Source organism: Homarus americanus, unplaced genomic scaffold (genome assembly GCF_018991925.1).
Source record: "Homarus americanus isolate GMGI-L3 unplaced genomic scaffold, GMGI_Hamer_2.0 scaffold36734, whole genome shotgun sequence".
Classification (NCBI taxonomy): domain Eukaryota; kingdom Metazoa; phylum Arthropoda; class Malacostraca; order Decapoda; family Nephropidae; genus Homarus; species Homarus americanus.
The window spans coordinates 11,132,332-11,148,346 of NW_024733126.1; the positions used below are offsets into that span (position 1 = coordinate 11,132,332).

Consider the following 16,015-nt stretch of genomic DNA (forward strand, 5'->3'; position numbering starts at 1 on the left):
TCAAATTAAAATAAATCTAGACTTAAAAGGAATAGCTAAGGAAATAATATGGATAATGAATGCAAGAAATAAACAGGATACCATTTTCACTTATAAACTTAAAAGAAAAGAATATCCTGGTTCACCACATTGTCTACGCTTTCCTCTACAACCAGAAAAATAAGAACAGTTCCCAAAGGAGTGTACAGCAGACTACACCTTGAGGACTGTACACTAATATACTCTCTTACACTTATGTTTCCTCATTTGTCACTCCACATAGCTACCTGTCCCCCCCCCCTACACGTATTTCCACCCACTGTGTCCTTCCACTTTAACCTATATCTTTTTTAGATCATTCCCACTACGTTATTTACTTTTAACCACTTGTGTACGGGATCCTCTCTGTGGTGAATAAACTCGTCCGGCGTTAACCAAATAGAACATTAAAACTATCGCCCCCGCAGTGAAGGGGTTAATACACTTTCACCACAGGTTAATCTTGTTCCACTACTTAAGCAAATATCTGCATTAATCCGCCAAATGGCCTACACAGCCTCGTCTTTACTATATCGATGACCTTCATTTAGTTATTCACAGTGAAATATAAATAATATATTTTTAAGATGAACACGTTGTGTTAAAATGAATGATATAGAACCCAGAGAAGAATGATCCGACCTGAGAACACCACCATTCATCATCATCTAAACACTATTTATAAAAAAAAACTTAGAAAGTCAAAATAAATAAAAACAATTTGGTATAAAAATATTGCAGATTGTGTGGAGAGAGAGAGAGAGAGAGAGAGAGAGAGAGAGAGAGACGGGGTATTTTAATGTGACTCCTGTGTATGGGAAAATGAATCGCATTCAAATACCATTTTATCTAATGATACACAAGAGGTGAGAAACATGCTGATGTGGCTGAAGGTGTGTGTGCGTGGTGGTAAATACCCAAAAATATCTTCTGAATTGTGATAAAATGCCTGAGGCGTGTATAAATGAGTCGCTTGTGTTAGTGGTATTTATGCATCTATTATAGCTATGAGACTTACCCGTGCCTGACGGTAGAGAGATCGGCGTGAGTTGGTTCGGGGGAGTGACAACAGGTGGCGGCTGCCCCTGAGCGGGCGTGGGCTGCTGTAGGCTGGTCGGCTGTCCGTGCTGTTGCGGAGGCTGCTGTTGTTGTTGTTGGGGCTGTGGCATCGGTGGCACCTGGCCCTGGCCGGAAGGAGGGGGCTGGTTAAGGGGCACAGTGGGGCTCTTCTTACCATGGCCACGGGGCTGCTCCCTGGCCCAGGCCATGTAGTCTTTACTTAACCCTGGGTCACAATACCCCATCTGAGGCGCAGTCATATAGGAACCATAGTCCGGCTGTGTTCCCTGCGTCATCATCATATGTTGAGGCATCATGTTGGAACTGAGGCCACATGCTGCTCGGTAATCCACATACTCGTCGTAGTACTGGCCACAGGACCCAGCCTCGTAGCCATAGCCGTTGTTGCAGTGGTTCTCGTAGTAGGAGGTGTAGGAGGGAGGCTGGGCCGGGTAGGTCTCGTAGAGGGTCTTCTGCATGGTAGGGGTGTGGTGCGGGGGCGCACTGGTGTGAACGTCCTGAGCCTCACAAGCCACCAGGTGTACTGCTGACCCCTGACCTGGCTCGCCCATCTCCACCACCACCGCAGGTCACGTGCTCACGCCCTGGCCAATCACACGCCTCCGCCCAGGTCAACTTCAAACCTGCAACAAAAAATCACATTGTAGAGTTTAAAGAAGAGACACTCACCCCTTATATTGACCTCACATGACCCCGCCCTCAATGACCTGAGATGAGTGTCCAAACCGGTCAGTGATTGATACTCATGACTGATAGGCAATCTGTCTTCCGGTAATTGCCAATAACCGCCATATTAGCCTGACATTACCTTCATTTCTATATCAGTTCACTTAATATTTAATGGTGCGAATTTTTTTTTGTACTTCTAATTTACACTAAGGTTCATCATGTGGAAGACAACCTGAAGTGCTCATGACAGGTAAATTTACTTTTAACCCATAATATCCCCAAACGCCTTAATCGCTACATCTGTTTAACTTTAATAAACTTTTGTGTCACCGAATAACAAAATGGCTGGTCACTCCCGCTCTACACTATAAAAATATAATTAGATACACTGATAAGAGACGACAGTTTACCAATTAATTCCATATAATTGTGTACCAGCTTCAATGACACACATGAGTTGCATCAAAGATCATCTAGTTTGTGTATGTTATTCCCTCCCTTAACACTTCACTCACAAACAGGAACTATTTTTATTATTACATCCGCTAAAATACCAGAATTGTTTACATATAATAAAAACTGTATAGAAATCACGATAAATTTATATATGTTGTTTATATTACCAAGACTCAGATAACAATGACTCGAGTGACAATGGCGGTCATAACCCATCGAGTTGTATATTACTGTATTGTTTAGTGAAGAAGGATTCATCTACACTACACGTCACTGATCCTTCGTGTTCATCAGCACTTCAACACCAAGAATATCACACACACATATTCCTCTCCCGTCCTTCGCTTCTCAGTACCCTCTCCTATCCTCACACTAAAATAATTGATAAACAAATAATTGAATCACTTACACAGCGGCGAATATTGACCACAGGAGGTGTCGACCTCCTGCACAAGACGACAAACTACTCCGCTCACTTTGTCGTTCCCTCAACAGAGATTCAGGGGAAGCCTTGAACAGGGACGAGGGAGCTACTCACAGTGTTTCAGACGATCAGGAAAACTAATGACTGTGGCTATCGTTACGTCTTGTTCACCTGGGAGAGAGAGAGAGAGGGGGAGGAAGGCTAGAAGGTGTAGGAGGGAGGAGGGAGGGGGCGGGTGGAGATGGTGAGGTAAGGGAGGGGGCGGGTGGAGATGGTGAGGTGAGGTAGGGAGGTGTGGGGGGGCACAGGTAAGGGTGAAAAAGGTCACTCACACAAACATTTGATGATGGTAGGGAGGATGAAGAGACATTTGCGATGATTCAAGAAGGGTTTGTGTTATTGTTGATACTATCTGCTCCTCGTGTATAGAGGACGCCACTCAGGGGTAACAGGTGAGGTTGGAGGCCGCCATACAAGAGGGTCAAATAAGCAAACGATAATGTCCACACACTCCCTCCCTAACCCCCTCTCTTCCCTCCCTCCCGCCCTCCGTACCCTCCCTCCCTCTTCTACCCCCGCAGGAGGTTGTTTCACCTTGCGGTCACAGTGGTTATCAAAGTTACATCCTGTCTTGAGGCGGGACACCCTCCTCCTCCTCCTCCCTCCCCCCCCCCCTCCATCTTCTCTCCTTCCCTATCTCTCACTTCTTCCATCCTCTTCCCTCCCTCACTCCCTATCTTTCCCTCCTTCCTTCTCCTTCTTCCAGTCTCCATCACCACACGACCACAGAGTATGAAGAGGTCAGTAGACACCAGTACCTCCCTCTCACTCACTCACAGGTCACCAAGAAAACTCAACAGCACACGAAGTCACCGTCATTACTCCTCACCACGGGTTGAGTCACCATTATTCATCAATACGGCTAATGTCACCATCATTACTCATCAATACGGCTAATGTTACCATCATTACTCATCACACAGGTACGGCCACCATCATTAATCATTAACACATGTACGGCCACCATCATTAATCATTAACACAGGTACTGCCACCATTATTAGTCTTTAACACAGGTACGGCCACCATTATTAGTCATTAACACGTGCAAAATCACAGCAGTGACCCATCAACACAGTTTAAATCACCAGGATGCCTCATCACCACACTTAAAAGTCACCATCAATACTCATTGACACAGGTAAAAGAACTGCCATTACTCAAGTTATCATCATTAGTCTCAGGTACTGCTCCCCCATGAGTCATGAACGCAGGTTAATTAGTTGTCATTGCTCATCAAAGTAGGTAATTCATCTCCATTACTCATCATGACATACTGAGTTAATCATCTGCTAGTTAACATACGGTGAAGGTGTAGAAAAGGGCTTACAAATACCCCTAAGTCTCTTTCACAAGTCGCCTTCTCTAGGTTGATGTTGTTAAGGCTGTATACATTGGCAGTATTTATTCTTCTAATATTAAGTACGCTGCACTTGCTGGTGTTGAATTTCATTTGCCATTTTTCTGACCACACCTGCAGTTTATTTAAATCCTCCTGTAGTGTATTTGCATCCTGCCCTGAATTAATCTGTCGCCCTAATTTTGTGTCATCCGCAAACTTGCTTATGTCACTGCTGATCCCAGTATCTATATCGTTTATGTACTTGTAGATTATGAACAAGAGTGGGCCCAGTACTGACCCCTGGGGAACCCCATTGGTTACACAGCCCCACTCAGATTTAACACCATCTACGCTGACTCTCTGTGTTCTATCGGTGAGCCATGATTTTATCCAATTTAAAACTTTCCCCTCAATACCATGAGCCTTAACTTTTCTCAGAAGCCTCTGATGCGGTACTCTGTCAAACACTTTGCTAAAGTCTAGGTAAATGACATCGCAATTTTCGTCATTATCTGCTACCTCGAAGACTTTCCTAAAAAAACGTCAGCAGATTTGTTAGACAAGATTTTCCCTTTGTAAACCCATGTTGAGAGTCGTAGATTAATTTGTTTTTCTCTAAATGCGATAGGATGCTGTTTGCTATAATTCATTGAAGAAATTTCCAAACTACTGACGTCAAACTAATCGGCCCTTTTTGAATATGAGTACTACATTTGCCTGTTTCCACCAGAATGGCACAACTCCCGTGTCAAATGATTTTGTAAATAAATTTACGAGGGGTCCGCTATTCTGTTTCTGAACCTGACCTAACAAACCCATAGGTTGGGTTTGTTAGGTCTGGTTCCATTGGGTTCTATGCATTGTCGTTTCCATTTTTGTGTTTAATATCATGATATTAGTGTGTAGAAAAGTGTTCAACCAATTCGGACAATTCCTTCTGGTGGTCACTCTCTTCTACACCTTTACCTTAACATACTAATATAAGTGTATATACAGCATTAATTATGTTTAGACAGGTCGATATAGAGAGGTTTATTCAGCATGTATATAGACAATGAAGGTACACAGTAAACAATGGCTAAACAGTATACATAAACGCTTCAAGTCTACAAACTACAGTAAACAAAGACTATTCGAACATCTTAAAGTACCAATAACATTAACGTTACATCAACCTCACCAGAATCATATAAACGTCTTAGAACAGCAATACTTAACGGCCACTTGTAAATTTGATTCGAAGTGAAAAGGAAACAAAAATACTATGCTATACCTACTTACCTAATAAAACAAATAAGTACAAATAAACCACAGTTACTTCTCCTAAGTTGCTATACACAGGTAATTAATATACACATGATTAAGTACAGTAAATAAGACAATAAACGGTAAGATTCATTTGGTTCACTACTCACAGTACACAGCAGACCACCTTGACAGGATCCTTGTTGAAACTGACAGCTTAAACAGTGAGATAAACACGTGACAACAACACAAATTAAAAAAAACAACCAATCACAACGCACGCATATCACTAAGGTTGTTTTCATTGGTAGTGTGCGTCTAGCCTTAATACTAAAGGAACGCATTTTAGGGAAATAGCTCAAACAATGTAAATAATGTGTGAGTGACCAATCGCAAGACATCTTCTTAACAAATGAGGTTTTCATTGGTTACAGACTCAAATATAAAAAACACTAAAAAGACAGTTGGTTAACTTAATGATAAACAATGATAAAGAAAGATCACTTTATCGTCTATAGGAGTATATAGCATTTTCATTAGTATTTATTTCTGGCTTCAGTTATTTTAGAGTTTGTGTTCTTATATGACTTTCTGTTTACGTTACCAGTCTTCACAAAGGCCCCGTCATGGCTCTACTGTTTGTTATGGTAAACGGTAAAGGCCTGAGGTGTTGAAGTGCTGTAATAACATTTTAACGTTAAAGCGTTATGAGCCAAATCTCTCTGGGAATTGTTTTCATATTTCTCAATTAAGTATTAATTAGTGTACATTTCCTTTGTATCACGCCAGAAAAAAAAATAACTTATTGTACTCTAATTAATATAATTAATCTGTGTCATTACCTGTCAATCCATTCACAGGTATACACTATTATCTCCCAGACAGACAGACAGACGTTACCTCCCTACACCAACCTCATATTTGACGGGGGTACTCTTACTCCTTCTTCCCCCCCATCCCCACTCCCCACCCTAGGTGCTCTCCCCTGGGGGTGTTGACTCCCCTCCAGTTCTCCCATGGGGGGGGTGTGTGTGTGGGCCGTGCCCGTGAGACTATGGCCTGCACCACACTGTCAACCACAAACCAGTAGTCATTAGCATCCCGTAATAGCCCGCCCCAGCTCCGGCCCTCCCACAGGAATGATGACGTCAGAACCCCAGGCCCTCCCACGGGAATGATGACGTCAGAACCCCAGGCCTTCCCACGGGAATGATGACGTTAGAATCTCCGACCCTCCCACGGGAATGATGACGTCAGAACTCCAGGACCTCCCACGAGAATGATGACGTTAGAACCCCAGGCCATCCCACATGAATGATGACGTCAGAACCTCCTACCCTCCGACATGAATGTTGCTTTTAGGGGCAAATTTAATATTTATTTTAATGCCAATCATGATGTTTTGGAAGATAATTTTGATTTTTAGTGTCAATTACGTTTTTGGGGGGGTGGGGAGACACGTGTGATTTTACAGGTGTCAATTAATATTACTGCCACTAATAATGTTTTCTCGGTTATCGGTTCTCATCAACATTGGGCAACTGTAATGCCAATAAACAACCAAATCAAGCCCCGGATCCTTTCCAACCCTCCCTCTCAAACAAGTCACATACTTAAGTAAATAAAGCCAGCAGGTTAAGCAAGGGTGAGGAGCTCGACGAAGCCTCAACGAAAGAGACAATCTAGACCCGTCGACCGCAGGAGTAACTACAACTGGGGAGACGTGAAGTAATGTACATGATGGTGGTGGGGGCTGCTGCCTCTCAGTACTCACCTATCCTCCTTCTCCTCCTTTTCAAAACACACCCACCCTCCTTTTTCTTCTGCCTCCTCCTCCTGCTTCCTTCTCCTGCCTCTCAACACGCACCCACCCTCCTTCTCCCTTGCCCCCTTCTCCTACCTCTCAACACACACCCGCCCTGTTCCTGCTGCCTGTCAACACACACACACTTCGAGTCTCCGATGTTAGAATTGTTGCGTAATTTCCAGAAAACTTGATGATTCGTTTTCTGTGTTTGTTGATATTGTTGTATTATTTTGTTGTTGTGGTTATGATTATTGCTGTTTTTTTTTAGTGTTTTGTTGTTATTGATATTTAACAGTTTATTTGTGGTTGTTATAGTTGTAATTGTGGTTATTGTTGTTATTTTAGACACAGGTATTTTAACAACTAGAGTTATTAAGCAGAGATCTCAGATGTCTATCACAAACAACAAACAACTCCTTTAAGAACCCTCTGACAACTTGACCTACAGCGGGAGGGTCACCTTATCCCACAAGGCATTACATCTATCATACAATACTCTGTGATGGTGTATGTTACGGCGCGGTTCATATGGGCGAAAAAAACACCTTTCATTTATGCGCGAAAAATCGCTTCATTTGGGCGATAATTTTTTCTTCAATTAGACGAAAAAAAAGCCTTGACTGATTCATTTTACTGTCACTTAAATGAAAGATGGACAAACTGAATTTTTCGCCCAAATGAAAAACACCGGAAATATCACTTGTCATCTAGCGGTATTTCTTACACAGGAGGTCCAGTACGAGTTTGGAGGTACTGTTATGTTTATATTATAATAAATAGTGACAGCTAATAAAAGGAGTAAACTATTCTAAGTGAAAATGCACAAATAGGATGGTAGACGAGTGGAACAAGCTTAGCAACTTTGTAGTAAGTGCTGGAACGCTGGAAAGTTTCAAAAGGAGGCTAGATAGATTCATGGATGATAGAGAGTGGTAGTAACTCTCGATAGGAGCTGCCATGCACAGGCCAACCGGCCTATTGCAGACTCCTTATTTTCTTATGTTCTTATGCTCTTATATTATAGATGAATAAATATTGTCTGCTCACAGAGGCGCAAGCTGATCAATGATTCCCAACATGGCTTTACACGTGGGCGTTCATGTCTGACAAATTTATTATCATTCTTTTCAACTGTTTACGAATCAATGGATGACGGACACGATTATGATGTGGTATACATCGACTTTAGCAAATCCTTCGACAGAATCCCACACGAAAGACTAATACGAAAGTGGTGGTTCATGGAATTGGAGGACATGTTCTAAAATGGATTAGGGCGTGGTTGCAGGACAGGAAAGAGCGAGTAAGCATTAATGGCACTAAATCCGATTGGGGTGACGTCACTAGTGGAGTATCCCAAGGCTCAGTACTTGGACCATGACACTTTATTATATACATAAACGACATACGTAGATATAGGCGTGTACAGCAATATAAGTAAATTTGTTGTCACTAAAACAGGGCGTGTAATTAAATCTAAAGAGGACTCCGCAAAACTACAGGGAGATCTAAATAAATTTTTCGCATGGTCTGAAAAATAGCAGATGAAATTTTATGTGGACAAATACAAAGTACTTAGTCTTGGACTCTAGGATATGTAAACAGAGAAACCAGATATCAGATGAACAACGTTGTTATAGAGAAATCCGATTGTGAGAAAGATTTAGGAATGATAAGTAGGAATCTTAAACCAAGACAACAATGCGTATTTGCTCTAAACAAGGCCAACAAAATACTTGGGTTCTTACAAAGGAGTGTTAGTTACAAGAATAGTGAGGTTATTCTAAAACTATATCTTGGGCTTGTGAGACCACACCTGGATTACGCAGTTCAGTTCTGGTCACCGTATTACAGGATGGATATAGAATCATTGGAAAGAATTCAGAGGAGAATGACAAGACTAATCCCGGGCATTAGGAACCTTGAGTATAGAGACAGGTTAAAGCATCTTAATTTGCACTCCCTCGAGAGACGTAGAGTGAGGGGCGATATGATCGAGGTGTATAAATGGAAGTCAGGGTTAAACAAAGGTGATATAACAAAGGTACTCAAACTATCCAACCAGGAGCGAACTCGTAGCAATGATTTTAAATTAAACAAATTTAGATTTAGGCGTGAGAGAGGTAAATATCGGTTTGCAAATAAAGTAGTGGATAAGTGGAATAAGTTAGCGAAATTTATCATAAACTCGAATACGCTGGATAGCTTCAAATATAGGTTGGACGGATGTATGGGAGATAGGGGTTGGGTGTAAAATGGGTTGCCTAGTATGGGTCAATAGGCCCGCTATTCTTATGTTAACGGATAAACACCTTACAAAGTTTATAATAGCGAGGCGTCTCAACCACATTGCGGGGCTGACTATCTGGGTTCTGCTGGTCCCTAGTTCAGTCCATAAGCATTTCTACGTCTCTTTTTTAAGTTAAAATTCCAAATACTTTTGTTTATTAAATCTCTCATAACTTGACTTATCAAATACTTCAATTTTTACCTGTAGCTGACCTCAGTATGTATTAATGTTAACATATACAGGTGTGTTTTCCTCAACGTTGACATACAGGCGCCAACCATGATGTTGTAGGAGGGAAGAAGCGCCACACCTCCTTCATTAAAGTGTTCTGCTGCTGATGGGTCTCGCTTTATGACAACATTCTCATAAAAAATGTTACTATAAATACAGAAACAATACGAGAAGTTTCCTTATATTTTAACACAAAATAATTAGAATATTGGTGTGGTGAGTCTTTTGTTGTCCATCTTAATAATAATAATAATAATAAACGGTTTATTAATAGAGTTGCAGCCGGTGGCTGAAAATATACATACTTACATTTGATTTAGACATAATGATATAATATGCATTGAATACATTTACAGGGCTGTACAGTACATAAATCTCTTTTGTGTGTACGTGTGTGTGTGTGTGTTCGAGCAACCATCACTGTCACACAGGAGATCTAGCACGAGGCACCAGGTACTGCGACCTTTATCATAAAACTGTTTACAAATACCAGATAAACAGAGCCAACCTTCCCGCCTCCATCTTACTTTACCGGAAATATGTTGTCAAACTTCTTGTAATCATTCGGGGGCCCCGCCGGATTATTTTTACCTGAAGATTAATCCTCCTAACGCTACCTCAAGGGGTTAGGTTAAGTTAGAGTTAGGTTAGGTTACTGCTAGAGTGGCTAATATCCAGGTTAATTTTCAGGTGATACATGTTTAATTTCACTAGACTGCTACTCAACTCTAGAATTTTATCTTTATTGTACAATATATAACGAGTGACTATCCCATAAAACCAAAGAAATAAATAAGTAAAAATAATCGATAGAAAAATAATATAAAATAAAAACAAATCCATCCATCCTAATTAACTATGGTAAAATATTTCCTTCGTCGTTGATAACATTAAAAAAAAAATCACCTTCATACACACAAGTTCCACTCATATCCGGTTAGACTAAGTGAAACATTCCGACCCGGCCTCTGCTTGTGTGTGTGTGTGAATCCGTCCGTCAGTCACTTCGTCCATCCGCTAGTTCGTCGGAGCCTCGCCAGGGGACACCGACTGCGTGCCCTATATGCAAATTTGGTCTCCATTTTCGTAATTGCTGCTCGTTAGTGCGAGACACTGACACGTGGGAACTTTGTCTACGTTTCCACTGTCTTCCAATACTAATCGACGGATGTGTTTCGCTGGCCTCTCCAAGCTCCCAAATTGTCAGAGGTTTTTCATGTTTATCAATGTTTATATACCTGTACTGTCTATATACACTGTTTATATACCTGTACTGTCTATATACACTGTTTATATACCTGTACTGTCTATATACACTGTTTATATACCTGTACTGTCTATGTGTGTGTGAGAAAGATTCATGTCACAAAGGGAGTGTACGTGTGAATATAAAGATGCAATATCACACACACACACACACACACACACACACACACACACACACACACACACACACACACACACACACACACACACACACACACACACACACACTACCACTTAGAGTCCTTCAGGAACTACCAGAGGAACGAAGCGACCTCACGCGAGTGGCTTACCATTAGTGGTGCGTCGGGGAATAAATTATTAGGTTGTCGAGACGTCCACAACATGGTCAACACTGGACAAAACCGACCCTTCCTGAGTATACCTTCGGGGATTCGAACTGGGGATCCAAACAAAGGTGGGGTCAAGTATTTTGGGGGATTGAAAGGGCAGGAGGGGAGGGAGTCGAAGAGGTGGTGAAGGGAGTGAGGAGGGAGAAAGGGAGAAGAGGGAAAAGAAAGAGGAGGAGGAGGGGTAGGGATTGAAGGGGAGGAGTAGCGGGAAGGAGGGAGGGAGAAGGATTGAAGGAAGGGGGGAGAAGGAAAAGAAGAGGGGAGTAAATTTTCCTTTTATATTAGTTCATTTGAAGGATAATGAAGAAAGGGAGTAGGAAGTAGGGTGATGAATGGGATTTACTGGAAGAAAAACGAAGAGGGACGAAAAAATTGAAAAATAGAGAAAGAGAGTAGAAGGAGAGGAAGAGGGAGAGAACAAGAAGAGTAAAAATAAGTAGAAAAAAATCTGAAGAATAATAGAACAAAATCAGGAAAATGGAAAACTAAAAAAAACATCTACTCATCTGTCTGTCTGTATGTCTATCTGTCTGTCTGTATGTCTATCTGTCTGTCTGTATGTCTATCTGTCTGTCTGTATGTATGTCTGTCTCACACACAAAATGAAACTCCCCAAAATCGACTTTTCATCCGCTGAAATGAAACACGAAACCAGCTCGACAATAAGGTATGGAGATAACGTCTGTGAGTCGAGTTATGACACACACACACACACACACACACACAGACCCCGCACACAGACCCCGCACATAGACCCAAGACACAGACCCCACACACAGACCCCAACACACAGACCCCACACATAGACCTCACACACAGACCCTGCACATAGACCCCACACACGGACCCGCACATAGACCCAACACACAGACCCACACACACAGACCCCAACACACAGACCCCCACACATAGACCTCACACACGACCCTGCACATAGACCCCACACACGGACCCCACACACACAGACCCACACAGACACACACACAGACACACACACACACACACACAGACACAGACCCACACACAGACCCCACATAGACCCCACCCACACACAGACCCTTTAGACCCCACACCAGACCCCACATAGACCCCACACACCCCACAGACCCACACACACAGACCCCACACACAGACCCCACACATAGACCCCAAACATAGACCCCACACATAGACCTCACACACAGACCCCTATAGATCAGTGAGCCATGACACTACTCACTCACCCTTCACCACCTCATCATCAAGCCACACCAAGTAAATTTATCGACAGAAATTCCTACCGCAACCATCCGACTGCACTCCCTTTCTGTCTCTGTCTGTCTGTCTCCCTCCCTCCATCCATCCATCCTTCCTTCCTTCCCCCCTCTCTCCTTTACTCTTTCCATCTATCCTTCACTCCTTCCCTTCTTAAGTTCTATCCCATTCCTCTCTTCCTCCAAACACACACACACACACACACACAGACTGAAAATGACCAATTACAAAGCAGTGATTCAGTCGTTCAGAGGTGTTTAGCTTTCGTTGTCCTCCTGAGACTTGTTAATATCATGGAACTGCCCGCCTCCTCCCTCCACTGTACGGTTGGTGAGTCCTCCACTGATTAATGGAAGGCCAGGAGGGGTGGAGGGATGGATAGATGGAGTGAGAGAGGGAAGGAGGGAGGGAGGGAGGGAGGGATATGGAATGAGAGGTACGAAGGGTCACCTCTCCAATTTCACCTCTCTGATTTCACTTCTCCAATCATACTTCTCCGGTACTGACACTCTAATCTCATCTTCTCCAGTCTTACATCTCCAAGGGAAACACAAAATACCCTACTTACCAACACTCATGCCTGGATGATAAATGACCCCTGACCTAGAGGGAGTGAGGCCAGGTTGGGGCAGGTGAGGACAGGTCATGGCAGGTGAGGAGAGGTCATGGCAGATGAGGACAGGTCAGGGCAGGTGAGGACAGGTCAGGACGGGTGAGGCTAGGTCAGGGCAGGTGAGGATAGGTCAGTAGAGTAGGTGAGGCAAGGTTCGGGCAGGTGAAGACAGGTCAGAGTAGGTGAGGCAAGGTTCGGGCAGGTGAGGACAGGTCAGACATGTGAGGTCAGGGCAGGTGAGGTCAGGTCAGGGCAGGTGAGGATAGGTCAGGTCAAAGCAGATGAGGTCAGGTCAGGGCAGGTGAAGCTAGATCAGGTTAGGACAGGTGAGGCTAGGTCAGGATATGTCACGGGGGCTGACCGAACTTGGAGAGGACAGTAGTTATTATCCCCCTTGTCAGCCGTGTCAGCAGTAATGATTCACCCTGTCAGCCGTGTCAGCAGTGGCATTCATGTGTGGGCTGATTTTTAAGAGCCAGTACCATCAATTAGAAGCTGAGACAAGAAGACCTAATCGCTCTTGAAATTGGCGAGTATTGAGGAGAGGAGAGGAGAGGAGAAAGGGGGTTTGTTTTCTAAGTTGACTGAGAATCTGTTAAAAAATGGCGTTTCATTTTTATACAATATTTTCACACCACATTGAGGATTTATTATTATTATTATTATTATTATTATTATTATTATTATCACATGCAGATATTCTTTACAAACTGTTTAATACAAATTCTTCACACTGGCTGCCGAAAATAACTGGAGTGTTAAGCCTACAGGGTGAGAAAAGTTAATGGAGGGGATTCGATGTAGCGTACTGAAGAAGACACAGTCAAAGACATGATCGTCCTTTCAATACAGGTAAACCATCTATACTACAGGTAGATGATAAGCTAATTAGGATCAACTGTAGATTAGCTTTCTCACCTTATTTCACCTGATGATCCGGTTAGGTTAGGGTGGTTAATCTTCACATGATCAGATAATTGTAGCGTCACGTTCTTCAATGTAAAAATTATTGTGTTTGTTTAGAGATGGTGTTAATGACCTGACACTGTAGGTTTGTACTGTAGAGTTATATTATGAGGTCTCTCAAGTGGCCTCCATACTATAGGGAGTGTTTTTATCAGTACGTCTAATGTACTAAGTGTGCGAATGTATGTATGTATGTATGTATGTATGTATGTATGTATGTATGTATGTATGTATGTATGTATGTATGTATGTATGTATGTATGTATGTACGTATATGCTCGTGTGTGTGTGCGTTAGTGATCCTCAAGGACCTCATTAGTAAACCATCATTAGCAAATAATATAAAACCCAAATTGAACTTCACGACTGTGTATCAAGATTGACACATCAGCCTGTCGTCCCTCAATACACAAGGCAATAATCAACCCACTTTGGTCAACGATAATCAAATATAATTCTAGACAATTATCCTCATTAATTACATGTTGGGTAAACTAACAAAAGTAGTGAAGTATTTACAAACACATCGGACAGGATGGACTAGATCCAACAAACTCCTATTTGCATAATATTTGAATATACATCCTCTCATGTGCTGTCCAACTCAGGTCTTTACTGCATTTAAATATTCACATATGTTATCGCAGCACATGTTTGGTATACGACATGGCCGCCGTCTGGACCTCACCACGGCGCAATTTCGATTTACTGGAAAATTTGTGAGTTTGTTAGGGAGTGAAATATTACGGTTTGAGTTACTACATCCGATGGTTATCTGTCTCAAGTGTAGAGGAGAGAGAGAGAGAGAGAGAGAGAGAGAGAGAGACGAATAGAGAACAGGCACAGATATTAAGTTAAATAAATCAACCCTTAAAAATACCTAACTACTCATCAACAACAACTAGTCCTCTATAGAGCAAAAATTAAAAGGTCATAATCGAGATAATTTCCCAATACTTCCAAGAACAAGGTCAAAGTGGGTCACTACCACAGCGGCAGCAGATACAGGTAAGAACCCGGTCATTAGCACCTTGTCGCCAATTGCCGCTTGAGGTCACCCACTACCTACCGGCCCCTAAGCGTCTCGCCGCTGTTATATCCCAGGGGCAAGTCTGTCAGACCTAGCTGGATAAGCCCAAAATTAATGTTTTACCTTATTTTTTTCCTCTCGTGTACCCTCAAGGCTGACATACTTGATGCATGCACCTCTAACCCTGGCAGCTCGTCATATACCTTTATCCGATACGTTGCATAATATAATATAGATATAACTTTTTATACATAAATGCATATACTTCGCAAGATAAATATTCAAATGAAATACAAAATCCATTATAAAAGTATTATACATCGATAAGCGCAAAGTTAATAAGTCTAGTTTAGTTAGATATGCAAATTTGAAATAAATTAAATGAGAAAACGCTTTTATTCACAGCGATAAGATGGATAGGCTAACTTGTTCATACAGATATTGTGACCTGAGGGGTGAAGCTTGATATAACAATACGAAGGTGTGTTGTCAAGGTTTCTTCAGCTGGGGGCGGGGGGGGGGGGCGAGATTGATGTTTATATAAGTAGAAGCGAGTGGCAACCATTTTATGTCACCTCATTTACGCTACTAGTCTACTCTACCACATATGTCACAGTTTGTCATCCACCCTTTAAAACCCCGACGTACACTCCTAGGGATCCGCGCACCACAGTCTGGGAACCACTGGTACTCTAGGAGGCCAAACGCTGCGTAGGTTGTGTCTGTCTGAAGAGTAACACGTATGATGTTGAAATTCACACAGGAAACATCTCCCACAACATCTCTGAGTGACTGAACTAAACTCCCCAACTTTTAACAAATTGAAGATGAAACATTTTGAACTATATGGAGAGACATAACTAATATCTTGAATTTTTACCAAGAGAATAATCAACATCCTGGTCTATGATGGA

At 42.3% G+C, this 16,015-nt stretch overlaps 1 protein-coding gene across 1 annotated transcript in view; it reads right to left on the minus strand.

Moving 5' to 3' along the window:
* LOC121869353 (homeobox protein Hox-A4-like) overlaps window positions 1–16,015 on the minus strand; it is a 110,767-nt gene that overhangs the window by 13,631 nt on the left and 81,121 nt on the right. The window contains 1 exon segment of the mRNA XM_042370685.1: window positions 1,037–1,721. Coding sequence (XP_042226619.1) covers window positions 1,037–1,649 — 613 coding nt within the window. The 5' untranslated portion in view covers window positions 1,650–1,721.